Source organism: Vitis vinifera, chromosome 16 (assembly GCF_030704535.1).
Source record: "Vitis vinifera cultivar Pinot Noir 40024 chromosome 16, ASM3070453v1".
Classification (NCBI taxonomy): Eukaryota; Viridiplantae; Streptophyta; class Magnoliopsida; order Vitales; family Vitaceae; genus Vitis; species Vitis vinifera.
In genome coordinates this window covers 23,060,001-23,086,912 of record NC_081820.1, presented here as the reverse complement: position 1 = coordinate 23,086,912, position 26,912 = coordinate 23,060,001, and the positions used below count along the sequence as shown (strand labels likewise).

The 26,912-nt window shown below is 33.9% G+C and overlaps 2 protein-coding genes and 2 long non-coding RNA genes across 5 annotated transcripts in view; 1 reads left to right on the top strand and 3 right to left on the bottom strand.

Moving 5' to 3' along the window:
* Positions 1-6,674: 6,674 nt before the first annotated feature.
* LOC132252689 (uncharacterized) lies at positions 6,675-8,394 on the bottom strand. The gene is made up of 2 exons (XR_009464451.1): positions 7,909-8,394; positions 6,675-6,913 (listed from the first exon to the last, which is right to left on the bottom strand). It is a non-coding gene; the product is annotated as an uncharacterized LOC132252689 (long non-coding RNA).
* A 720-nt stretch (positions 8,395-9,114) lies between these two features.
* On the top strand, positions 9,115-9,990 carry LOC100266405 (uncharacterized protein PAM68-like). Its single transcript, XM_002274907.5, has one exon. The coding sequence runs from the start codon at positions 9,229-9,231 to the stop codon at positions 9,763-9,765; it is 537 nt and encodes a 178-aa protein (XP_002274943.1). The 5' UTR covers positions 9,115-9,228; the 3' UTR covers positions 9,766-9,990.
* A 4,844-nt stretch (positions 9,991-14,834) lies between these two features.
* On the bottom strand, positions 14,835-16,311 carry LOC100247492 (heavy metal-associated isoprenylated plant protein 39). The gene is made up of 3 exons (XR_787926.3): positions 16,174-16,311; positions 15,658-15,733; positions 14,835-15,399 (listed from the first exon to the last, which is right to left on the bottom strand). It is a non-coding gene; the product is annotated as a heavy metal-associated isoprenylated plant protein 39 (long non-coding RNA).
* A 6,422-nt stretch (positions 16,312-22,733) lies between these two features.
* LOC100252599 (heavy metal-associated isoprenylated plant protein 39) overlaps positions 22,734-26,912 on the bottom strand; it is a 17,826-nt gene continuing 13,647 nt past the window's right edge. The window contains exons 1-3 of one of the 2 annotated variants that reach the window (XM_002274476.5): positions 24,005-24,169; positions 23,508-23,583; positions 22,734-23,258 (exon numbers count right to left, since the gene is read on the bottom strand). In XM_002274476.5, coding sequence (XP_002274512.2) covers positions 22,969-23,258; positions 23,508-23,583; positions 24,005-24,136 — 498 coding nt within the window. In that variant the 5' untranslated portion in view covers positions 24,137-24,169 and the 3' untranslated portion in view covers positions 22,734-22,968. Of the gene's footprint in view, positions 23,259-23,507; positions 23,584-24,004; positions 24,170-26,912 lie in introns of those variants that run through there. The other variant, XM_059733623.1, reaches the window with a different exon arrangement.

The window sequence follows — 26,912 nt, the reverse complement described above, 5'->3', positions numbered from 1 at the left end:
TACATGAATGCACATGAACGTGTGACACACAGTCATACAATGCACTATTGTTCTCGGGCTTTCACCGAAGGATACGCGTCCGCACCCAAATACACTCCCCATTCGAAGTCTTCCCGGGGTAAACTTTTGGGTCTTTCACCCTAGGGATCTCTCTCCCTTCTTAATTCGCCTCACACGGGCTTCCACTTCTCATCTCTGTTTCATTTTTTTCCATTTCATACACTTTTCACAATCTTCATGATTTTATTTATTTTTTTTTTTTCACATAACCATGATGCAATGAATGCCACAATTCCAATGTTCCTCAATAATTCAACAATCTCAACATTCACCAATAATCCAATCAAACAATTTCACACATTACAATTTCCGATAATATCCCAAATAAATATAAAAAAAAATTGCATATCAACAATCTTGAGATTTTACCACACTTACAAAATTTTTCAACCATTATAATAATTTCTAATATCCAAAATTAACTAACTATTTACCCTAAAATTTTCGAAAATATTCAAACCAATGCCTAAAAATTCACAAATCATTATATTTAAAATTTAACCTAAATTTTGGAATTTTCCAACCCATCTAATAATTTTTAACCTTTCAAAATAATTAATTATCAATCAAAATCAATTTCCCGAAATTCCAAAAATTCCAAACAAATTCCAAATATTCTAGAAAAATTCACACAACATCCATAATTCCTAATTAACTCATAATGACAATATTTACAATTTTTTTTTCAAGGGAAAAGCATAAAAATTTGAGTTTTAGGGTTAGGGTCCCCTACCTCAGATCTGAAAATTTGGCCGTTAAAAACAAAATCAGCCACCGCAGGCTTGTTCGTCTAGTCGAATAGAGTACTTCCTCCGAATTTGTGCCGAAACGAAGATCGTTTGGCCGTCCAAACGGCCGATCAAAATTCCGACGAGTGCCCTAATTTATGAACAGTGCCCTTTTCTCTCTCTCTCTCCCGCGTGCGTGCTGCTACCAGTTTTACCACTTCTCCTTTTCCCTTTTTTTTTTTTTTTTTAACAGCCCAGCCCACTTCACATGGCTTTTAAAAAAACCACCAGCCCACTTGCTTTTAAAAGCCACCAGCCCACATAATCTAAGCCCAACTCAAAAACTAAGCCCAATCCATTATTATTGTTATTATTTCTTTTATTTTATTTTCTTTTCTTTTCTTTATTCTAATTGTTTTATTTGATTTTCAATTCATTTTTTTTTTTCATTTTAACACTCAATTTTATTTATTAACACCAAATAAAACTAATTTTCTCAATATTATTATTCATCAATTTAATTTAATTAATTAATTAATTTTTCTTAATTAATTCTAATTAATCTTAATTTATTTATTTTTCATTTTCGTTTTCGTTTTTCGTTCCCGGAAATTTCCAATTTCTAAAATCCTAAGAAATTTTCTATCCTAAGGCTGACATGGCATAAAATTTCAACTCGTTTAATTGACCGACACAATAAAACGAAATTCACCAATCCGAAATTGACACGTGTTCTCCAAACGCTTTTCTTTTTTACTTTTCAACCATCACATAAAATAAGACTTTTCAAACTAAAATTGCTAACGTGGCATAAAATACCCGGTCATTACATCCTACCCCCCTAAAAGAAATTTCGTCCCGAAATTTAAACTAGCTTACCTTAAAATTCGTAGAAGAGTTGCGGATAGTGTCGTCTCATTTCTTCCTCAGGTTCCCAAGTGGCTTCTTCTATCCCATGGTGTTGCCACCACACTTTGACTGCAGGAATCACCTTGTTCTTGAACCTATGCTCTCCAACTTCCAGAATTCGTAAAGGTTCCTCCACATAAGAAGTATCTTCACTAATCTGAACATCTTGCAAGTCCACTACCCAAGTTGGATCTGGAGTACACTTCCTTAGCATCGACACATGGAAAACATCATGCACAAGGGACAACTGTTGAGGCAAAATTAACTTGTATGCCACTGGGCCAACTCTCTTATCAATCTGAAATGGTCCCACAAACCTAGGGGCTAACTTCCCCTTCTTCCCAAATCGAAATATGCCTCTTCGAGGGGACACTTTTACAAACACCCAATCCCCTTCCTCAAACTCCAAGGGCCTTCTCCTTTTGTCTGCATAACTTTTCTGTCTATCTTGGGCAGTCTTAAGTTTTTCTTTGATGAGTTGTATCTTCTCTGTAGTCTCTTGGACAATCTTAGGTCCCAATAAATGACTCTCACCCATCTCTATCCAACACAAGGGCGATCTACAAGGTCTCCCATAGAGTGCTTCATAAGGTGCCATGCCAATACTAGATTGGTAACTGTTGTTATAAGCAAACTCTGCTAAAGGTAAGTAATCTGCCCAATTTCCTCCAAAATCCAAAACACAAGCCCTTAACATGTCTTCTAAGATCTGAATCACTCTCTCTGACTGACCATCTGTCTGAGGGTGAAAAGCGGTGTTAAAATTTAGTTGGGTGCCCAAAGCCCTTTGTAAACTCTGCCAAAACTGAGAAGTAAACTTAGGGTCCCTGTCAAACACTATAGATATAGGTATCCCATGCAATCTCACAATCTCCTGTATATACAACTTAGCCAAAGAGTTCATGGAATCAGTAGTTTTCATGGCTAGAAAATGAGTTGACTTAGTAAGACGGTCCACAATCACCCAAACTCCATTTTTCTTGCTTCTAGTTCTTGGCAACCCTATCACAAAGTCCATAGTGATATTATCCCACTTCCACTCAGGTATAGGTAAAGGTTGCAACAACCCTGCAGGCCTTTGGTGTTCAGCCTTCACTTGCTGACAAATCTGACAATTAGCTACAAACTGAGCAACATCTCTCTTCATCCCACTCCACCAAAACTGTCTCTTTAAGTCTTGATACATCTTGGTATTCCCAGGGTGGATGGTATATTTCGCCCTATGAGCATCTGCTAGAAGTTCATTTCTCAACTCCACATCTTTTGGCACACACAATCTCCCTTTGAACCTCACACTCCCATCTTCATACATAGACCAATTTTCATCTATTTCACCTGCTACCAATTGGGCTTTAACCTTTTCTAAAAACTCATCATGAACTTGGGCCTCCACTATTCTCTGGATAACCATTGGTCTAGCTGATATGCTGTACAAGCATGGACCACGTCCTTCCTGACTAAGACATAGCTCAAAGTCCTCAATAACTGCATGCATCTCAAACTCTCTCAACCCCAAGCTAGACAACTGGCCATAGCTCTTTCTACTCAAAGCATCTGCTACAACATTTGCCTTCCCAGGATGGTAATGAAGGGCAAAATCATAATCTTCCAATGTCTCCATCCATCTCCTCTGCCTAGAGTTCAGATCTTTTTGAGTGAAAATGTATTTCAAACTCTTATGATCAGAGTACACCTCAAACTTCTCTCCATACAAATAGTGTATCCAAGTCTTAAGGGCAAACACCACTGCTGCAAGCTCCAAATCATGTGCTGGATAATTCCGCTCATGCTGCTTTAATTGTCTTGAGGCATAAGCTACCACCTTGCCTTGCTGCATTAGCACACACCCTAACCCCACTGTGGAAGCATCACAATAAATTGTAAACAACTCTCCACTAATAGGAGCAGTTAACACTGGAGTAGTGGTCAATTTCCGCTTCAACTCTTGGAAAGCATTCTCACACTCCTCATTCCAATCAAACTTCACCCCTTTTCTAGTCAATCGAGTCATTGGTGCTGCAATTCTAGAGAAGTCTTCCACAAACCTCCTATAATATCCAGCCAACCCCAAGAAACTTCTAACCTCAAATACATTGGTAGGCCTTTGCCACTCCTGTACAGCTTCCACCTTTGAATGGTCTACTGCTATTCCTGCCTCAGAAACCACATGGCCTAAGAAGTTCACTTCAGTAAGCCAAAACTCACTTTTGTCCAACTTCCCATACAACTGATGCCTTCTCAAAGTTCCAAGGGTGGTCACCAAATGCTGCTTATGCTCCTCCAAACTCCTGGAGTAGATCAAGATGTCATCCACAAAGACAATCACAAACTGATCCAAGTAAGCACGAAATACCCTGTTCATTAAATCCATGAAGCAGCAGGGGCATTAGTTAACCCAAAAGGCATGACTAAGAACTCATAATGCCCATATCTCGTTCTAAAAGCAGTTTTAGAAACATCTTCTTCCCTAACCCTCAATTGATGATACCCAGTTCTCAAGTCAATCTTACTAAAATACTTTGCACCCTTCAACTGATCAAACAAGTCATCTATCCTTGGAAGAGGATACTTGTTCTTCAGAGTAACTCTATTCAACTTCCTATAGTCAATACATAACCTTAGTGTGCCATCCTTCTTCTTCACAAACAACACTGGGGCTCCCCATGGCGATGTACTAGGACGAATAAAACCCTTACCCAACAATTCATCTAACTGAGTTTTCAATTCTTTCAACTCAAGAGGGGCCATCCTATAAGGGGATACTGAAATAGGATCAGTTCCTGGGTATACTTCAATAGAGAAATCAAACTCTCTATGCGGTGGTAAACCTGGTAACTCATCTGGGAATACATCCTGAAACTTCCTCACCACTGGAATTTCTGTAATGTCCTTCTGGGCTTTCTCCTTACCACGAAGGCAAGCTAGGAAATTTATTGATCCCTTCCTCAACACATATTGATAGCACGGATCGGACTGTGAAAAAGGCAAATTAACACACTTCCCTCCAACAAAACAAACCTCAAATCCCTCTGGCAAACAAAATATTATCTTGCGGCGATGACAATCAATAACCGCTCTATACACTGCCAACCAATCCATTCCCAAAATAACATCATACCTAGTCATATCCAAAATCCTCAAATCCACATTTAGTGCTCTATCTGCCAAGGTAATAACACACCCCTTGCATATTCTATCAACTCTAGAGTTCGTACCCATAGGAGACTCAATAAGTAACAAATTCTCTACCCTTTCTGATTTCAACCCCATTGCATTAGCACAAGATGCAGAAATGAAAGAATGAGTTGCACCAGTATCAAACAAAACACGCACCCAAGTACTATATACCAAAATCATACCTTCCACCAAAAGGGCATCCTCCTCTGGCTCTGTTGGGGTCAAGGCAAAAACTCTTCCTGCTGTCTGCCTTCCCCTACCTCTAGCATTCGACCCCTGAGAAGAGCGGGTCTGACTCGTGGTAGTTGTCCTGGTTCCCTGCGCTGCTGGGGGTAATTGTGGCATCTGATAGTAAGGCAACTGAAGCTGAGGGGGCTGGAAAGACACTACTGACTGTTGCTGAGAACTTCCCTGAGACTGAGGTCGAGCCTGTTGTGTGCCTCGCAATGGGCAAGCCCTCCATAAATGGTCTCCTGCTCCACAACCATAACATACTCTATTAGCAGCCGCCCTCTGAGCAATCTGCCCCTCTCCTGCATAGAACGAGGAACGCCTCTCAAACTGCTGAGTCCTCTGCCTCTGCTGTGGCCCCTGGGAACTTTCCCCCATTCTTTGTTTCCCTTTTCTGTCCCCCTTTTGCTCTCGAATTTGGTTGGTTTCGTCAATGTCCTGCTCCACCAACAAAGCCCTCTTAACCAACTCAGAATAATCCCTTATTGCCAGTGGGACTAATCTGTTCCTAATAGCAGGCCTCAACCCCTGCTGGAACCTCCTAGCTTTTTCTCCTTCCTCACTGATCATCCCCAAAGCAAAACGAGACAACTCTGAGAAACGTGACTCGTACTCCAACACCGACATGGTTCCTTGGATGAGGTGCTCAAACTCCATCCTCTTGGCATGCTTAGCCACTTCCCCAAAATACTTGCCTAGGAAGATTCTCTCAAATTCCTCCCAGGTCATAACCTCAATATCATATACCCTTTTCATTGATTCCCACCAGAAATCAGCTTTGTCCACAAGCATATATGTTGCCAGACCTACCCTTCTTTCCTCAGGTATGTCCAGTCCCACCAGAATTCTTCTCATCCTCCTCAACCAATGCTCAGCTGCTTCAGCACTGGGCTCTCCATTAAAAGATGGAGGCTGCATCACCATGAACCTCTTCATTGCTTCCATTTGGCTCATTACTGGCCTCTCAGTGCGGCTCCTCCTATGTGAGTGGCCTGAATCCTCATGGCCCTGGGTATCTCCTGCTCTCCTGGAACCCTGGCCTCTCATCAATTCAACAGTTTCTCTCAACTCTCTTCTTACTTCTCGGAGTTCTTCTCTAACTGTCTCCAACTCCTCATTCCTCTCTGATCTTCCTCCTCTGGTCCTTCCCGCCATTTCAAGTTTAACAAACCCTAATCCAACCACATTACCAAGGTGAGCAAAAATAAATTTCCCATATACACACTTAACAACTTCAACAATTATCAAAACTTTCACTTTCATACGCTCTCAATACATAATTCAATTAATCATCAACTTGATAATTAACACATACAAAAATCATAACATCACAACACACATAAACACCCACAAACATTGATCCCAAGGTATTATTGCAACCTTGGCTCTGATACCACGCTGTCACGACCCAAATTCCGGGCAACCCAAAATTTGACCCGTGACCCCAGGTCAAAGGTTTGACCCTAAGGGTTCCTCCTATTCCATGTTGGCAGTCAACCAAAACACTCTGGATTTTTTTTTTTTTTATACATCTCACTAGAATTCTCATAAATTACAATATCCCAAAACTACTCAAAACAACAAGATTAAATAAATATTCATTATAGTCCAAAATAAAAGTTCACAATTAACAACTTAATCAAATAAAGCTTCATAGCTAATCCATGAGTCATAATTACTAAAACAAATCCCCAAAATCCAAAAAGGAACACAATAACAAATAAATGCCACGCTCCACTAGGCCGCTCCAGGAGCATCCTGAAGTCCTCCCTGTCCCACCTGTGGATCCTCAGGCGAGATATCTGCATCTAAAAAGGTGTAACAAGGAAGGGGTGAGCATTTCCACATTGCTCAGTAGGGTGTCTAACACCCAAGGTTTTAAAGGGATTACTAAGTTCAAAGAATACGAAAAGAACACTTCAACACCACAGGAACAATTCAACAGTGTCAATCAAACCACATAGTTTAATATATATAATTTTATACCCAATTTCACAATATTCAACAATTACATGAATGCACATGAACGTGTGACACACAGTCATACAATGCACTATTGTTCTCGGGCTTTCACCGAAGGATACGCGTCCGCACCCAAATACACTCCCCATTCGAAGTCTTCCCGGGGTAAACTTTTGGGTCTTTCACCCTAGGGATCTCTCTCCCTTCTTAATTCGCCTCACACGGGCTTCCACTTCTCATCTCTGTTTCATTTTTTTCCATTTCATACACTTTTCACAATCTTCATGATTTTATTTATTTATTTTTTTTTTCACATAACCATGATGCAATGAATGCCACAATTCCAATGTTCCTCAATAATTCAACAATCTCAACATTCACCAATAATCCAATCAAACAATTTCACACATTACAATTTCCGATAATATCCCAAATAAATATAAAAAAAATTGCATATCAACAATCTTGAGATTTTATCACACTTACAAAATTTTTCAACCATTATAATAATTTCTAATATCCAAAATTAACTAACTATTTACCCTAAAATTTTCGAAAATATTCAAACCAATGCCTAAAAATTCACAAATCATTATATTTAAAATTTAACCTAAATTTTGGAATTTTCCAACCCATCTAATAATTTTTAACCTTTCAAAATAATTAATTACCAATCAAAATCAATTTCCCGAAATTCCAAAAATTCCAAACAAATTCCAAATATTCTAGAAAAATTCACACAACATCCATAATTCCTAATTAACTCATAATGACAATATTTACAATTTTTTTTCAAGGGAAAAACATAAAAAATTTGAGTTTTAGGATTAGGGTCCCCTACCTCAGATCTGAAAATTTGGCCGTTAAAAACAAAATCAGCCACCGCAGGCTTGTTCGTCTAGTCGAATAGAGTACTTCCTCCGAATTTGGGCCGAAACGGAGATCGTTTGGCCGTCCAAACGGCCGATCAAAATTCCGACGAGTGCCCTAATTTATGAACAGTGCCCTTTTCTCTCTCTCTCTCCCGCGTGCGTGCTGCTACCAGTTTTCCCACTTCTCCTTTTCCCTTTTTTTTTTTTTTTAACAGCCCAGCCCACTTCACATGGCTTTTAAAAAAACCACCAGCCCACTTGCTTTTAAAAGCCACCAGCCCACATAATCCAAGCCCAACTCAAAAACTAAGCCCAATCCATTATTATTGTTATTATTTCTTTTATTTTATTTTCTTTTCTTTTCTTTATTCTAATTGTTTTATTTGATTTTCAATTCATTTTTTTTTTTTCATTTTAACACTCAATTTTATTTATTAACACCAAATAAAACTAATTTTCTCAATATTATTATTCATCAATTTAATTTAATTAATTAATTTATTTTTCTTAATTAATTCTAATTAATCTTAATTTATTTATTTTTCATTTTCGTTTTCGTTTTTCGTTCCCGGAAATTTCCAATTTCTAAAATCCTAAGAAATTTTCTATCCTAAGGCTGACATGGCATAAAATTTCAACTCGTTTAATTGACCGACACAATAAAACGAAATTCACCAATCCGAAATTGACACGTGTTCTCCAAACGCTTTTCTTTTTTACTTTTCAACCATCACATAAAATAAGACTTTTCAAACTAAAATTGCTAACGTGGCATAAAATACCCGGTCGTTACTGTTGTCCTTTTCCTCTTAATTCCTATGAAGCATGTAAGTAGACATGACTTGTCTTTTGTTTATGGGAAATTGAATTGAGTCGATTCAGTCCCAGATTGAGGAAAGGTGTCACTGGTCAAATCCTCGTAACAGACCAATAGCAGCCTGCCATTTCATCTTGTTGGAAATTTCAGATGGGATGAGTTACTATATTACCCAGCGATGAAATGAATAAAATGGACCATACCATTGTGACATTGCATATGGTCATGGCTTCTTGTCAATTTGAAATTTTTCTGTTTTGGATCATTGAAAATAATCTGTTTTGTGCTTTGAAAGACAAAAAGTCCATTGCCTGAAAGAAGGTATAACCCCACAAATCTTCAAAATATCAGAAGGTAGAAACAAAGAAACAAATATCTTCTGAAACAAAGCCTCCACCATTCATTGTAATTTGGATAAGATTCTAGCGATAAGAACATATACATTTGATGCCATGAATGATACAGAGAAGCCATGAAAATTCTGGTTTGCCTCCAACAACCAAATCCCCATATCACAAAACCTTCCCCATGGAATCCAAGAGCCCCAACCCCCATTGCCACCAAAGACCTTAACCTTCGTCCAAGAACTTGGAAGCTGCATGCTGAAGCCAAAGGCTTCGGCGTAGCACCAGGTACCATACTAGAAAAGAAGACAGCACAGAAAGAAACTGTTCCAAGAAAGAACTCTGGGAACGGTGATGATGATGATGATGAGAAGATACCACAGGTGGTGTTTGATAGGATGATTGTTAGAATCTTGTTCTTTGTGGGGGCTCCTATGGGCATCGGCGTGGCTCTGTTGAACCTGTTTGGTGCAGTTAAGGACCAACACTTGTGGGATGTGCCAGTTTGGCTTCCTTTCTTGACAACACTTATTGCCTTTGGGGCATCAGCTCTTGGAATTGCCTATGGCACTCTCTCTACAAGTTGGGATGCGGAGAAGAAGGGTTCCCTTCTCGGGTTGGAAGAAGCTCAGCAGAACTGGGTTGATGTGTGGAAAGAGGAATAAGACAGCAAGAGATAGAGGCGTTATAATATACAGGAATGCACCTTCTCTAGTCTTCCCCATCTCGCTACAGGAGTGTTCTTGGAGGGACTAATAGTCTAGAAAGTGTTGTTCCTCCATAGATTTCTATTTAAAAGAATATAGCATCAGTGACTAATGTTGAGCTTAAGGATGATTCCATTCTATCTTGTTTCCTAGAAATGAAATCAAGTCTGCTTACAGTGATAATTGTTCTAATACTTGAGGCCAAAATGCTACAAGAAAAGCCAAATGTCATCGACATTATATGTTCTTAAGCACACTAGATTACAATTAAGCTCTAATCTAATGCTTAGGACTTCAGTTATTTTTTATATTATATTCTTCTCGAGTCATATTGATGTGTATTGAATCATTTTGTTTGAGCTTGGGTTGTTTTGATCTGTTGATTGAACCTCAAGCTTATCCTAATCTGACTCCAATTTTGAATGGTTACATTCCCTTTTCTGGTTTCTAAAAGCCATAGATACTATATTATTGTTAAAATCCCCATCCCATGTGTTGGATTACATACACAATTCATCAGAGAATAAAAACGACAACTAAAATTTGTTTAATATTCGATTAAAAACAAGATTATTTGGTCAAGATTAGTCCATTTCGGTGGCCTCCAGAGGCGTATGAGACGGGTTGTGTCAATTAATAAATGGTTCATCAGCATACTCATTGGTTGCAGGTGATATCAAAGAAGCATATTTCTTCAGAGTGCATCTATTTTTAATCTCTCTATGTCGGAAAACCGCATACGCTCATGGCCAATTACAGTTTGGCTTCATGAAGTTACATGGCTGAATTTCAGTCACTGAATTAAACTATTGAGTGAGTTGTCACTTGAAACCGTATGCTCCACAAATTGTGCATCGGTATGTCTCAGATTTTTAATGGTTTCAGTCACCATCTTCCACCTAAGACCCTGCTGTAAACTAGATGATAGCGACACAAACTTCTTTAACAATCTTTCTTTAATAAAAAGAAACTTTTAATCACACAACATGTCAGAATTTTATTTTTAAATCACAAGGTAATAACTTTTTCTCTTTCTGCTGAGGTAAGGTGAGATTTTCTCTATGCAACCTTTGACTTTGTAGCATCTTCTGAAAGCTCAGTTTAACCTGAAAACTAAAGAGGTAGGTGATGAGAGAATAAAAGAGCCCACATTGATTTGATAAACACTAAAAACCAATCACTTTAATAGAATCCAAAAATTTGGCACAAATCATTTCTGCAGTTACAACACCCATATATGTGTTGCTTCAATGCAAACATGTTAACGCAACACAAAGATGAAACCATCCACACATAAAAAGGTACATAATGTTTTAAAGTGATTCATGCATATACCCATAGATGAGAAAGAATATTTCACCATACTATTGAAAATATTACAAATAAATATTGGGTCCCGAACATAAGTTTCCTCATTCTTTGTATTTGTACCTTGATCCACAAGTCCTCTTGCTCCATCTAGTATTTACCACGTTTCCTCATATATATCCCCATCAACTACACATACTCTTCACAAGTTATCTCTATCTTATGACCTTTTCCCCTCATAAAATATAATATTTATAGAAATATTTTCAATTACTTTTCTATATTAATTAAGAATTTGAGACACTTTCCAATAATACCAAGAAGAAAACAAAGATCAATATGTGAAAATTTTAGCTTCTAGACATTTATCATCATACCAAATTTTATAGATGGATGATTTTTTTCCTTTTGTATTTTCTATTTCTAGAAAAGTAAATAGGGGATTTATTTCCTTATGGTATTGATTGGTAACCAATCAAAATTGGTTTTTTGGGAAACAATATGGAATAGGAAATGAGGTGTAAATCAAATCAGATTTGTGGCCTACTGTTGAAGGCGTCAAAATAGGAAGATAAAATATATAAAAAAAATAAAAAAATCAGAGGTAGTAAACATGTTGTTGTGTCCTTGTAATTTGGGGATTTACTTAGAGGGAAATTGTTCTGGTATGTTTTGTCATGTATCATTGACTACAAATAGTGAAAATTGCTGCTACAATTCGTGGATGAAGGTGTCCTTCAACTGCAATTGGCTCGAAAACTCCTCAAGAAGTATGGTCTGGGAAACCTGCAAAGTTGCTTAAATTTGAAGGTGTTTGGGTGTACAGCTTATGCTCATGTAATACAGGATAAGCTGCAAACTAGGGCACTAACGTGTGTATTTATTGGCTATCCAAAGGAAGTTAAAGGATACAAGTTGTGGTGTCTTGAATCTAATCAAAAGAAGATTATAATCAGTCATGATGTGGTGTTCAACGAAGAAGAATTTCCTGGTTTAAAGTTTGATGGTGCACTTCGTCAAGACGATTCAATATGTCAAGACTACAATGTTGGTGTTTAGGTGGAGCTCACACTTTTGGAATCTAGAAAAGCTATTGGTCTAAAATCATCAACCCAATTTCAAAAAAAGGATTCATCTCAACAACACCAAGAGCAAGGTTGTGATGATTATCAATTAGTGAGAGATAGGCAGAGAAGAGTTACAAGACCGCCTCAACAGTATGGTTATGAAGACATGGTAGCTTTTGCTCTTACAAATGCTAGTGGGTCTTTCAATCAAGAACCAAAAAGTTATCAACAAGCAATGAGCTGTGATGACAAAGAAAAATGGCAGAGAGCCATGGAAGATGAAATTGAATCATTATACAAGAACAAGACTTAGGTTTTGGTGGAGAGACCAAAAGATAAGAAGCTTGTTGATTGTAAGTAGATTTATAAGAAGAAAAAAGCTATATCATGAGTAGAGAAAGCACGGTACAAAGCTAGGTTGGTTGCTAGAGACTTTACATATAAACAAGGAATGGATTACACAAAAAAAAATCTCTTTGGTGGTGAAGCATAGGTCAATCCGGATTTTGCTAACTATGGTGGCACATTTTGACATGGAGCTTGAGCAAATGGATGTCAAAACAACATTTCTTCATGGTGAGCTTGAGGAAACTATTTACATGAGGCAACCCGAAGGTTTTGAAATTCAAAGCAAGGGAGATTAGGTTTGTTTGTTAAAGAAATCATTGTATGGTTTGAAATAGTCCCCTCGACAATGGTATAAGTGCTTTGATGATCTCATGATTTATAGTGGTTTTGAAATAAGCCAATTCAATAGATGTGTTTACTTCAAGAAGAAATCAAGTGTTAGTAATGTCTATCTTCTGTTGTATGTTGACATGTTATTGGCAAGTTGTGACAAGGCAGCAATTGAAGATTTGAAGAAACAATTGAAAGGAAAATTTGAGATGAAGGATTTGGGACATGCCCTAAGAATGCTCGAAATGGAGATATCACGTGATAGGAAAAGGAAGACATTAAAGCTTACTCAAAAAGGGTATGTTAATAAGGTTTTGGAGAGGTTTAGCATGAGTCAAGCAAAACCTGTTAGCACTCCACTAACACAACACTTTAAAATGACAATAGAGAATTCACCTAAGATTAAGGAGGAAGTCAAGTACATGGAGGAAATACCATATGCTAGTGTTGTTGGTAGCATCATGTATGCAATGGTATGTAGTAGGTCAGATTTGGTCTATGCCACCAGCATGATAAGTAGATTTATGTCAAGTCTAGGAAAGGAACATTGGAATGTTGTGAAATGGGTCCTAAGGTATTTGAAGGGATCTATTGATGTTGGAATTCTTTATGGAGGTGGAGCTATTGGAGAGTTAGGTGTTGTAGTAGGGTATGTAGATTTTTTATGTAGGAAGTGTGGACACAAGGAGATCCTTGACAGGATATGTTTTCACATTGTTTTGTGGTAAAAGCTGGAAGGCTAGTCTTCAATTCATGGTGGCTCTATCCTTGAGGGAAGCTAAATATGTAGCTCTTATAGAAGCTATGAAAGAAGCTTTGTGGGTTAAGGGGATGATTGGTGAGCTAGAGTTGGCACAGAAGACGTTGGTGGTTCATTGTGATAATCAGAGTGCTATTTACTTGACAAGGAATACTATGTTTCATGAAAGAATGAAGCATATTGATGTCAAGTTACATTTCTTGAGAGATGTGGTGTCAAAAGATGAAGTTGTGGTTGAAAAGATTCATACAAATGACAACCCAACTGATATGTTGACGAAGGCATTGACAACTATCAAGTCCAAGCATTGCTTGAGCTTGATAAATATTCTGAGCAATTAAGAGAATATTGAGTGGCAGCAATTGATGATAAATTCAAAGCCAGATGGAGATTTGTGAAAAAATTTGCTTATGGACATTTATCATCATACCAGATTTTACAATTAAGATGGATGATTTTTTCCTTTTGTATTTTCTGTTTCTAGAAAAGTAAATAGGGGATTTGGTTTTTTGGGAAACAATATGGAATAGGAAACTAGGTGTAAATCAAATCAAATTTGTGGCCTACTTTTAGGGATGGCAAAATAGAAAGATAAAATAAATAAAAAAAATTAGGGCAAGTAAGCATCTTGTTGTGTGCTTGTAATTTAGGGGTTTACCTAGAGGGAAATTGTTCTAGTATGTTTTGTCTTGTATCATTGACTACAAATAGTGAAAATTGTTGCTACAATTCATGGATGTAGGTCAATTTTTGATCTAATCATGTAAACCTTTGTGTTTCTATTATCGTTTCTTTGGTGTTTGTGTGTGTGAGTACTTTTTTGTTGTGTGGATAGTATTACAACCGTAAGGAATTTGTGCATTGAATTGATTCATTCTTCTTCATATTCCCACATGGTCCTTGTATCTATCATCACAAAATATGTAAATTATCTTCTTTAGGAACTCCCACAAAAGTAGAATTGAGAGCCAGATAGTTACAATAATTTGAAATAAATAGAAGAAGAGCATATTTTCAGCCTCTAGATCATTATCATTGGATTGTAATTTTTTATGGTAGTGAGCCACTCAACAATAAAGTTTCCAAGTTTCCTTTTTTATTTTTTTATTTCCTTTTTGGTGAAAAGCTTAAAAGGGTATGAAATAATTGAAACAAAAGGTGATATTCTTTTCTATGTCGTCATCTCAAATTTCCATCACCAAGGAGACAGAATATTCAATTATCATAACAACTCCAAGTTCTTACTTCATTCATGGAAAAAAACAACCCAAAATATGATACACGCCAAATCAAAACTGGCAAACAATAAACAATCAAACACCCACCATCCACTAACCATTCAGTACTGTACATAAGGCTTCTGTTCTTGAGTGCACCATCATTATAGAAGGCCCATATCTATAATCACCCATAGACAGATACCGATACCATTGCTTTTGCCTTTTTGGGTTCTTCTATGATCTGGTGATTAACAAATGACACAAGCATTTGGGTCTTCTTCCACACTTCTAACATAGTAGTGTGGGGCATATTGAGGGTAAAAGGCTTGGTGTGCTTTAACAAGATCAGCCAATTGTTCTTTAGCGTCCTTCTTCTCTTCTTTCTTGGGCTCCTCTTTCTTAGGCTCCTCCTTCTTCTTCTCTGGCTCTTTTGCTGGTCCAACTGATAATATCTCTGTGCGGCAAAACTTCCTCAACTTGCTCACTATGCATACTGGATCCACATCTCCGATTACAGTCAATTTCTTGTCCTTCATATCCACGGAGATTGAAGTAACTCCTGCAAAATTGCAATTTAAAACCATTCAGATTGGAGCAGTTTTTAAGCTTTTAGGAACTGGGTTTTCTTCTGTGAGTTCAATAAACCATTTGGTTGATGGGAAAGGGTAAGAAAAAGAAGAGAAAGCCAAACAAAACATTGCGTGAATTTTTTAGTCTTTGGGATGAAAACAAACTCTTAAATTTGCTCAGTTTTCACATAAACCAAAGGTCCAAACAGGGATTAGAGTAAATTTTGCAATAACTTCAGATTCAATACCTGGAAGGGAAGAGACATTCTTCATGGCCTTCTGCTTGGCTTTGTCATCGAATACCTCCAACTTCAAGATTATTTTCTGTCACAACAAAATAAAGAACAGCTTGAGATACGCTGTGATTCAGAGAAAAAGAAAAAGGGGAACAACCATCAACAATAAAAAAAAAAATTCAAAAGACCTAGAAAACTTTCATCTTTACAAAACCTACTAAAGTGAGAATAGGAGCTCAAGCAAAGCAAAACCCATAGAACTTATTCAAATTCCTTAATGCTCCGTTTGATTTCTGAGAAAAATTAGGAAAAGAAACAACAAGAAAACTCAATTCTTCTGATTGTAGAACAGAAGAGTTAAGCTTTTCAACAAGGCCCCTAAATATTTTCTTTCCTTTCCTTTTCCTCAGTTTCTCAGCAACCAAACAGCCAAAACCCATCACAACCCATCACAGCCATGCAAGCTTATTCCTCAAGGAAAACAGAACAAACTCAAAAACAAAAAGCTATATCAGAGAGACAACAGACCTTTATCTCCATTGAATTATGGAAATTATACCAGACCAGAGACTGAAAAAGAAGGGTAGTGGAGAAAGGGAAGTTGATGTGTAAGAAGTTGTGAAATTGGTGGTGGAGTGAGTCCCCGGAACACCAATATTTATAGATACAATAAAAACCGTGTCAACCCCGGGTCAAGTATATGGTCAGCAAAAGCCAGACGCAAAGATGGACAAAATGGCAAAAAACCCTACGTGGGAGACGACGTCGTTTGAACATTTAGGAGAAACTAATACCCTGATAAGATTTAGTTCAATTTCCGCGATGCTTCGAGAGATTCCGTGGGTGTGAAGAGTGGGAAGCTTCGCTCCTCTCTCCTGAGTCAATGAAGCTTGGTCGCTGCTTCGCTGGTTCTCATTAGATCATGTGTGGAAGAACGTTTATGAGTCAAAGTTGGGGTTTTGGCTGGCCCAAGTACCTCAATCACTTGAGGGTGTTTTCACACGCTATAGAAGTGGGGCTTGCATTTTTTTTTTCCTGAATTTGCCGTGCCTAATTCACATGGGTTACCAACAAATTCTGGTCGTTTTCATTGTAAAAAGTGTGTAATCCCACGGGAGTTGCACGGTAGAAATTATAAATTGAAAAGTTATCACCAAAATCAAATCATGTCACCAAATCTTTAGGTCCGTTACTTTATATTCGAATCTCATTTATTTATATCCTTCCTAAAATATAGGTTGTTTTTTATTATTAAAAAATAAGTATGTTTTTTATTATTAAAAAATAAGTATGATTATATGATACTCGGGTTTTACCTGATGGGATGAGTCAAGTTAATAGTTAACTCAAGTTCAAACATAATCTTGTTTTTTTTTAAAATTGAAGTAATTCAAAATTTTGGCATGCAAAAATGAAACAATAAATGAAATCAAGTTTAATATAATAAAAAATAAATAAAACCAATTTGTATATCTTTCTAAAAAAAATGATATAATTATAATTTGATAATGTATTTTAAATCCAAAAAAAAAAATTAATATCATTATATAGGATAATACACATCATAAATATGATACAAATGTTAAATCGAGTTTTGATTAAGTTCGAGTTATTTAAATTTTAACCCAAGTCCAATCTCGATCCAAATTGAATTCACGTTGAAAAAGTATACTATGAATCAATCAATTTAAGAATCAAAATCGATTTGTCCAATTATTGATTATGACTTAGGTTCAATGGAGTCCACCTCGTTCAAGTTGTATCCCAATCGAAAAGTATTGTTTCGATAAAGATTAAACGACTATTAATAACTGATAGTAATACATACATGCTTTTGAATTTTATGACTTTAATATGTATTTATTTGTACCATCGTTTTACAACGATCCAAATTCTATCGTACATTATTCAATGATGGAGATGGGTACATTCCCATTCCATCGTTTGTTTGGGTATCAAGGGGGGGAATTATTCAATGATGGAGATGGCTACACACCCATTCCATTGTTTGTTTGGGTATCAAGGGGGAAAGCAGGAGAGGCTGTGAACGTCACAAGTGGGTTTGTTGAAAGAATTTCAAGACTTCCGAACCATGCGCACACAGTAGTCGTGATCATCAAATAAAAAACTTATTTTTCCACAGTCCCCACTTCACAATACTTCCAAAATACGAAGAATAACAATCATAGCACCCACATTCCGTAATTTTCTATCACTTTAACATCCTGACGTGACAGAATTGCAAATAAATGTTTACCAAATGGGGGCCCACGAAAAAGACATTTAAACGAATACATTAAGCCCAACATGGAAAAGCCCATCCCTAAAACCAATACCTCTCTATCTTTGGTTGTGGCGGTTCGGCCGCCACCCTCGGCCGCCAGTCAACGTTGAATCCGTCAAGTCTGCCCTTCAGCATTGACCAGTCATCGCAAATTATTGCCAGAAGCCTCCACGCTTTGGACCATGAGTCTGGGCCGAATTAGTAGAGCTTTTATTTAAATAATATATTTTAATAATTAAAATACAATATCTTATATAGTACTTTTGAAATGGTCTCTTCGAAATAGTTTTTAATTTAAAAAAATAGTAAAAATTTTAACTGAAAATAATATTTTAAAAATTTATTCTAAAAGTAGGTTATTTTAAAAATAAATTTGTGATTTTTTTAAATGGCATTTTAAAAAATAATTGAAAACATGACTAAAAAAATGTTTGTATTATATATAAATATGTGATACCATCATAAGGAATGACTAAAAAAATATTTTTTATTTTGACAAATAATTTAATAAAAAATAAAATTAATTGTGTATCGCTTAAATTATTAGTCCAGTCCTAGATGTAGTTTTTTTCCGAGACAAGATGCTCAATAATAAAAATTTTAACTGAAAATAATATTTTAAAAATTTATTCTAAAAGTAGGTTATTTTAAAAATAAATTTGTGATTTTTTTAAATAGTATTTAAAAAAAAAAAAGGAGAATTATCCAAAAGTATGGATTAGAAAAAATAATGACTATGAAGACTCACTTTTTTTAAGGACAATTTTACCCTTAAATATGTTTTTTATATTATTTATAAATAAATTGAGATTGTTAATGATGTGAGGTTCATATACGATGATAAGTACAAGTTGATAAATGATATGAGGCTCATACATGATGATAAGTACAGTTGATAGGCAATCAACAGTACATTTCAAATTGTTGTCACTTTTGAACAATTGACTGTTTAAAAATTTGCTGTTTTTTTTTTCAAAAAAATTGAGATTTTTTAAAGAACCTTGTAAAAAAATAATTTTTAATATCTCATAAATAAAAACCATATCCTAAAGTTATTATATCGTTTTATATATAAAACATACAATTAAAAATTTTGTTATCATAATATAATGAATAATTATTTTTTACAAGTACTCATCAATTGAATAATATATAAATATTCAATTGACAAACACACACCTATTAAATGGAATAACTCACAATTATTCATTGGGTAATAGTACATGAAAAAAATTAAGTAAAAATAAATTAAATTATGTTATAATATATTGTAATGATAGTGTATTTGTATTGTAAGTATAATGCATTTATGTCATACTTATATTTACTTACAAAAGTAATAATTCTAAATATGTTTATTCATACCCTATTGGTATTAACACATCGTATTAATATATTAACAATATTGATTTAGTGTTTTGAAATTATTTAATAATTTTGTATATATATATATAAACTACGTGAATTCAAATTAGTATTTCATTTTATTTCAGAAATTATTTATAATATAGGTATGTTGTGAAATATGGTATGATCATGCAAAATTACCATTTTTATAAAAATTTTCATAAATTTCTTAATTAGGTTTTATTGTAATGTAAGTGTATTTATATTGTAATTATAACATATTTTTGTTGTGTCTGTATTTTATAATAAAAGTAATAATCTTGAGGATCACCTATTATACCTTATTAATATTCAACATATTAAATATATTAACATCATATGCATTGAGAAAAAAAATTTATATGAAAATTAAAATAAAAAATAAAAAATGCAAAGGAAAAAAAATCATATAAATTTTTTTAAATTATTTTATTATAAAAATAAAAAATGATTAAACATTATCTATCATTTTCTTATTCTTTTTAGAGAATCTGAATGAAAAATTAAATATTTTATCTTCCTTAAATTTAATACAAAAACATAATTTATCAATTTAAAATTATAATATATATATATATATATATATATATATATATATATATATATATATGTGAAAAAATCATCATTTTTATTATATAATTATAAACTTATTTTTTTTCTTCATAAAATTAAAAATTAGAATAAAATAAAAAAAAAGGTAAAAAAACAATAAATGATATTTTGAAAATAGTTTTTAAAAGTATTTTTGTTTTAAATAGTAAATTTAAATAACAAATTATATATAATTGTAAGGGTTAAACCCAAAATTTTGATTTAAAATTTAAATATCAATAATTACAATAAATGTGGGACCCATGTACCATAAATGTATTGACAAATCAAGTGAAGTGCTTTAAATGCTTTGAATTTTAAAAGTTTTAGTTAAAGGGCAGTTTTGGTATATTAAGCCTATTAAAGTATTCCTCAAGAATTATTAAAAGATATCACCCTTTCTAGTAATTGTTCTGCCCAGCCCACCCTTTTGGGTAATTCTCCTTTTAAAAAGTAATTGAAAACATGATGAATGTTTTAACAGTGTTTGTATTATATATAAATCCGTAATACCACCATAAGGAATGACTAAAAAAATATTTTTTATTTTTATTTTTATTCTAACAAATAATTTAATAAAAAAACAAAATTGATTGTGTATCACTTAAATTATTAGTCCAGGATGTAGCTTTTTTTTCCGAGACAAGATGCTCAATATTTACAATGCATTGGTAGTTAAGGATTGAGATTTTGTTGATCAATAAATTAATGTGACTCATAGATACAATAATTATTGGGAAATAATCCAGTTATGACTATAAGTGTTACGAATGGTCTAATGAGAGGAATAAAAGTGATTGACACGAGAGTGGAGCAACTCTCAGATTTCTCGTTCTTATTCTTTATTCAAATGTTTAAAAGCAAGAGCTTAAACATGTGAATTTGAAAAGGAAGAAAATAAATAGATGAACTTGAAGGGATTTGACAAAGAGAAGTAAAAAAAGGTTATTGGGAACCTAAGAAAATGAAGGAAAAAAAGGAAATAAATTTTATGATTTATGGGAATGTAATGACCCATTAAAAGGCAGATAGTTTCCATATCTTGAAATCAATGAATAATAAAGCTATCTGTTTGGATTTTCTGTCTTAGCCTTCTATAGACTAATCCATTAAGCAGAAGTTGAAAAACTATGATAAGTTTAAAAATAAATAAATTTTATTCATAAAAAATTACCACCCAAGATTTATTAAGTGTTTGGCAAAGTTTTCAAGTTTATTTAAAAAAGAACAAAATTTGAAGAATTTTTTTCATAAGTGTGTGTTTCCATTTTCTTTTCCTTATATATACCCAACACCAAAAAATAAAATAAAACATTTTTTATTTATATTATATAATGAAATATTAATTAATTTTTAATAAAAAGAAAAATGGGTTTTAGCCCGTCAATTTGAAAGAATATAGAAAAAAGAATTCTAAATTTTATAAATATGATTTATCTTCATTTATTTAAAAATATTTTAAAATATATGCACTTTTTTATAAGTATTTCTGAATACTAATTAACAATTTTTTTTATCATAAAAATTAATTTGAAATAAAAAAATAAGAAATTTTAAAAATTAAAACTAAAAAAAAACTTTAAAACTAAAAATATAAAAATAAAATGTTGACTTTGACTTCACTAAAACACAATAATAGAAAATAGAGATATCTAGAAATAGTTGAAAATACAATGGGAACCAATATTTAAAAAAAAAATTAGTTTTTCGGTTTTAATTGTATTTAATTTTTAAATATTTCATTTTAATTGTATTTAATTTTTCAATATTTTAGTTTTACTTATACTCTTAATTTTTAAATTTTTTATTTTATTATTAATGTCAACTAACAAAATTTGTATTCAGTTTTATTAAAAAAAATGAGAAGATGCATAAATTTATATAATACATGATATAAAATTATTATTAATTAGAAAATTTGAAAGATTTTATTTATCACTTGAAGTTCCACAATAATTTTTTCGTGATGATTTGTATCTTATATTATATAATAAAAATTTATAATATGTTTATTTATAAGATATTTTCTCTAAGTTTAAGCTCAGTTTAACCTGAAAACTAAAGAGGTAGATGATGAGAGAATAAAAGAGCCAACATTGGTTTGATAACCCACTAAAAACCAATCACTTAGATTCCAAAAATTTGGCACAAATCACTTCTGCATTTATAACATATATATGTGTTGCTTCAATGTAAACATGTTAACACAAGAACACAAAAATAAAACGATCCACATATAAAAAAAATATATATAATGTTTTAAAGTGATTCCTGCATATACCTGTAAATGAAAGAGAATAAAAAGGGTATATAATGTTTTAAAGTGATTCATGCATGCATATACCGATAGATGGTCCTGAACATACTCTTCACAAGTTATGCCTATCACATTACCTTTTCTTAATAACATATAATATTTATAAAAATATTTTCAATTACTTTTTTATATTAATTAAAAATTTGAGACACTTCTCAATAATACCAAAAAAAAACAAAGATCAATTCTTGTATCCATCATCACAAAATATGTAAATATCTTCTTTAGAAACTCCCACAAAAGTGGAATTGAGAGACAAATGGTCACAATAATTTGAAATGAATAGAAGAAGAGCAAACTTTTCAGCCTCATCAATGGATTGTAATTGTATGGTAGTGAGCCACTCAATAATAAAGTATCCAAGTTTCCTTTCTCTTCTTCCTTTTTTTTTTTTTTTTTTTTTTTGTTGGCGAAAAGCTTAAAAGGATACGAAATAATTGAAACAAAAGGAGACATTCTTTACTATGTCGTCATCTCAAATTTCCATCACCAAGGAGACAGAATATTCAATTATCATAACAACTCCAAGTTCTTACTTCATTCATGGAAAAAAAAAACAACCCAAAATTTGATACATTCCAAATGAAAACTGGCATACAATAGAAAATCAAACACCCACCATCCAGTACTGTACATAAGGCTTCTGTTCTTGGGTGCACCATCATTATAGAAGACCCATATCTATAATTACCCACACACAGATACTATTGCTTTTGCCTTTTTGGATTCTTCTATGATCTGGTGATTAACAAATGACACAAGCATTCGGGTCTTCTTCCGCACTTCTAACAAAATAGTGTGTGGTATAGTGAGGATTATAAGCTTGGTATGCTTTAACAAGATCAGCCCATTGATCTTTAGGGTCCTCTTTTTTCTTGGGTTCCTCCTTCTTCTTCTCTGGCTCTTTTGCTGGGCCAACTGATAATATCTCTGGGTGGCAAAGCTTCCTCAACCTGCCCACTATGCTTACTGGATCCACATCTCCAATTACAGTCAATTTCTTGTCCTTCATATCCATGGAAACTGAAGAAACTCCTGCAAAATTGCAATTCAAAACAATTCAGATTTAGTAGTTTTTAAGCTTTTAGGAACTGGGTTTTCTTCTGTGAGTTAAATAAACCATTTGGTTGATGGGAAAGAGTAGGAAAAAGAAGAGAAAGCCAACGAAATCATTGTGTGATTTTTTTAGTCTTTTGGATGAAAATAAACTCTTAATTTTGCTCAGTTTTCACATAAACCAAACAGGGATTAGAGTGAATTTTGCAAGAACTTCAGATTCAATACCTGGAAGGCAAGCGACATTCTTCATGGCCTTCTGCTTGCTTTTGTCATCGAATAACTCCACCTTCAAGATTGTTTTCTGTCACAACAAAATAAAGAACAGCCTGAGATATGCTGTGATTCAGAGAAAAAGGGGAACACCCATCAACAATAAGAAAAATATCAGAAGACCCAGAAAATTTTCATCTTTATAAAGCCAACCGAAGTGAGAATATGAGCTCAAATCAAGCAAAACCATAAATTTTATTCAAATTCCTTAATGCTCTGTTTGATTTCTGAGAAAAATTAGGAAAAGAAACAACAAGAAAACTCAATTCTTCTAATCGTAGAAGAATAAGCTTTTCAAAAAGGTTCCAACATCTTTTCTTTCCTTTCCTTTTCCTTTTCGTCAGTTTCTCAGCAACCAAGCAGACAAAACCCATCACAGCCATGCAAGCTTATTCCTCAAAGAAAACAGAGCAAACCCAAAAACAAAAAGCTATATCAAAGAGACAACAGACCTTCATGGCCATTGAGTTATGGAAATGATACCAGACCAGACACTGAAAAAGAAGAAGAGTAGTGGAGAAAGGGATGGAGGAAGAAGGTCGATCTGAAACACCAAATTTATAGATACAATAAAACCGTGTCATCCCCTGGTCAAGCCTGTGGTCAGCAAAAGCCAGTCTGCAAAGGTGGACAAAAAGGCCAAAAGCCCTATGTGGGAGACGACGTCGTATGGACTTTTTGGAGAAACTAAAACCCTGATAATATTAGTCCAATTTCGAGGATGCATCCAGGGATTCCGTGGGTCTAAAGAGTGAGCAGCTTCTCTTCTCTCTCTGAGTCAACGAAGCTTGGTGGCTGCTTCGCTGGTTCTCATTAGATCATGTGTAAAAGAACAAGTCAATGAGTCAAGCTTTGGTTGGCCCAAGTACTTCAACGACTTGAGGGTGTTTTCACATACCATCGAAGTGGGGTTTGCCTGAATTTGCCGTGCCCAATTCACATGAGTTGCCAACAAATTCTGCTTGTTTTCACTGTAAGAAGTGTGTAATCCTACCAGAAGTTACATGGTAGATATCGAAAAGTTATCACCGATCAACTCATGCACATCTTTGAATCTCGTTATATCATTAACAAAATATGGATTTTTTTTCATTATTAAGAAATTGGTATGATTATTTGATACCGGGGTCTACTTTATGGGATGAGTCAAGTTAATGGTTAATAGTCTCGCTTTTTTAAATTGAAGTGAATCTGATTATATGATTCAAAATTTTGACATACAATAATTAAATAATAAATGGAATCAAGTTTTATATAATAAAAAAAAAATAAAAACAAATTTATATATTTTACTGAAAAATGACCAAAAAAATTATATAATTATAATTTGATAATTTTTTTTTTTTGTCAAAAAAATTAATATCATTATATAGGATGATATATATATCATAATTATCATACAAATATTAAATCGGATTTTGGTTAAGTTCGAGTTATTTAAATTTTGATCGAAGTCTAATCACAATCCAAATTGAATTCATGTCGAAAAAATATAATATGAATGAATCTAAGTACTAAAATTGATTGTCTAATTATCGGGTTCGACTTAGGTTGGATGAAGTCAACTTGTCCAAGTTGTATCCCACTCGAAAGATATTGCTTCAATAAATATGGAATAAATACCGATAATTAATGATAACACATGCATGTTTTTTAACGTATTTATTTGTACCATCATTCAAAGATACAAATCCTATCATAAATTATTCAATGATGGAGATGGCTACACACCCCATCCTATTGTTTGTTTGGATATGAAGGGGTGGGGAAGGGGAAGGAGAGGTTGTCAACTTAAAATTGGGTTTGTTGAAAGAACTTCAAGACTTATGAACCATGACAGTAGTCATGATCATCAAATAAGTAACTTATTTTTCCACAATGCCCACTTCACAATACTTCCAAAATCCCAAGAATCACAATCATCCGTCGTAAGCACCCATGTTTCGTAATTATCCATAGCTTAGCATTCTGACGTGACAGAATGCAAACTAGTGTTTGCCAAATAGAGGCCCACGAAAAAGACAGGCCCTTTAGTTAATACATTAAGGCCAACATGGAAAAGCCCATCACTAAAACCAACCCCTCTCCATCTTTGGAGCTTTGACCAAAATGCAACTTTTTTTAAAAAAAAATTCCATAAAGTAAACCGATTCTAAAAATAATATCTTATGTACCATGTAAATTATCACATCATAAAACTGTAGTTGGTGACTACGGTTTAGTTGGTGATTACGGTTTTATTTGATAAAAACGATCAAAACCGTAGTCACCAACCATGGTTTTAACTTTAAGTTTAAAACCGTAGTTGGTGACTACAGCTTTGATTATTTTTAAAAGTAGTCAAAGTTGTAGTCACCAACTATGGCTTTAACTTTAATTCTAAAACCATAGTTGGTAACTACAACTTTGACTACTTTAAAAATAGTCAAAGTCGTAGTCATCAACTACGACTTTAACTCTAATTTTATATATAAAACTATATTGCTTGATTTAAAATATTTAACTTTAATTTTTTTAAATAAAAATATTATATTATTTTGATTTCATATTGACTAAAAATATGTGAGTGGTTTAATAAAAATATTTAACTTTAATTAATCTCATTAATAGGAGTAAGGCACACTTGAAGCACAATCATTCCCAAGCAAAATGAAATGCAACTTAGTATGCATATCAATTTTGTAAAATATTAGCCAACCGTGAATCCAAGCAACAAAAATTTTAAGATTCCAAACATTTTAAAGAAGCATTCAGCAACAAAATAATGAAATTATATAAATTTTAATACATAGTAAAAAATTTTAAGAATAGAGTGTTAAAAAGGGGAAAACAAAGTAGACGAGGTGTGCCTCTAATAAGGTGCACATCTTAAGCAAGCAAGGTAGTATAATTAGGGAGTGGTTGAGCCTTGGCTAACAAGTATGAACCAAACAAAGAGAAGACTTTTATTTGCAATGGATGAGGATATGAACACAGGATTTACTTTTCTCATTGCAAAGGCAACACCTATTAACTAAACTTCACCTCTCCTCATAAGTTTCCCAATACTCAGAATTTTCTTCCATTCTATTTCTCATCCCAAAAAAAAAAAAAGGGAAACTCATCTTGCTTGACACACTTGCATTCCAAATCAGCTTAGAAAGGAAAATTTTGAGCTCACCAGAAACTATAGACAAGTGGAGTACTCTTATTTTTTTTTATTCCTATAACAAAAATCACCACTCATCCCCTTCATTTTTGGATTTCTTAAGGGTGGTCCCCTTCATTTTTAGAGTTTTTTACCATGGTACTCTCCATTTTTGGAGTTCTTAATAGTGGTCCCCTCCATTTTTGGTATCTTTAACAAAAAAAATCATGATA

Bases quoted from the DNA above. Each gene is read 5' to 3' on its own strand.
- LOC100266405 (XM_002274907.5), top strand. From the start codon at position 9,229: ATGAAAATTCTGGTTTGCCTCCAACAACCAAATCCCCATATCACAAAA.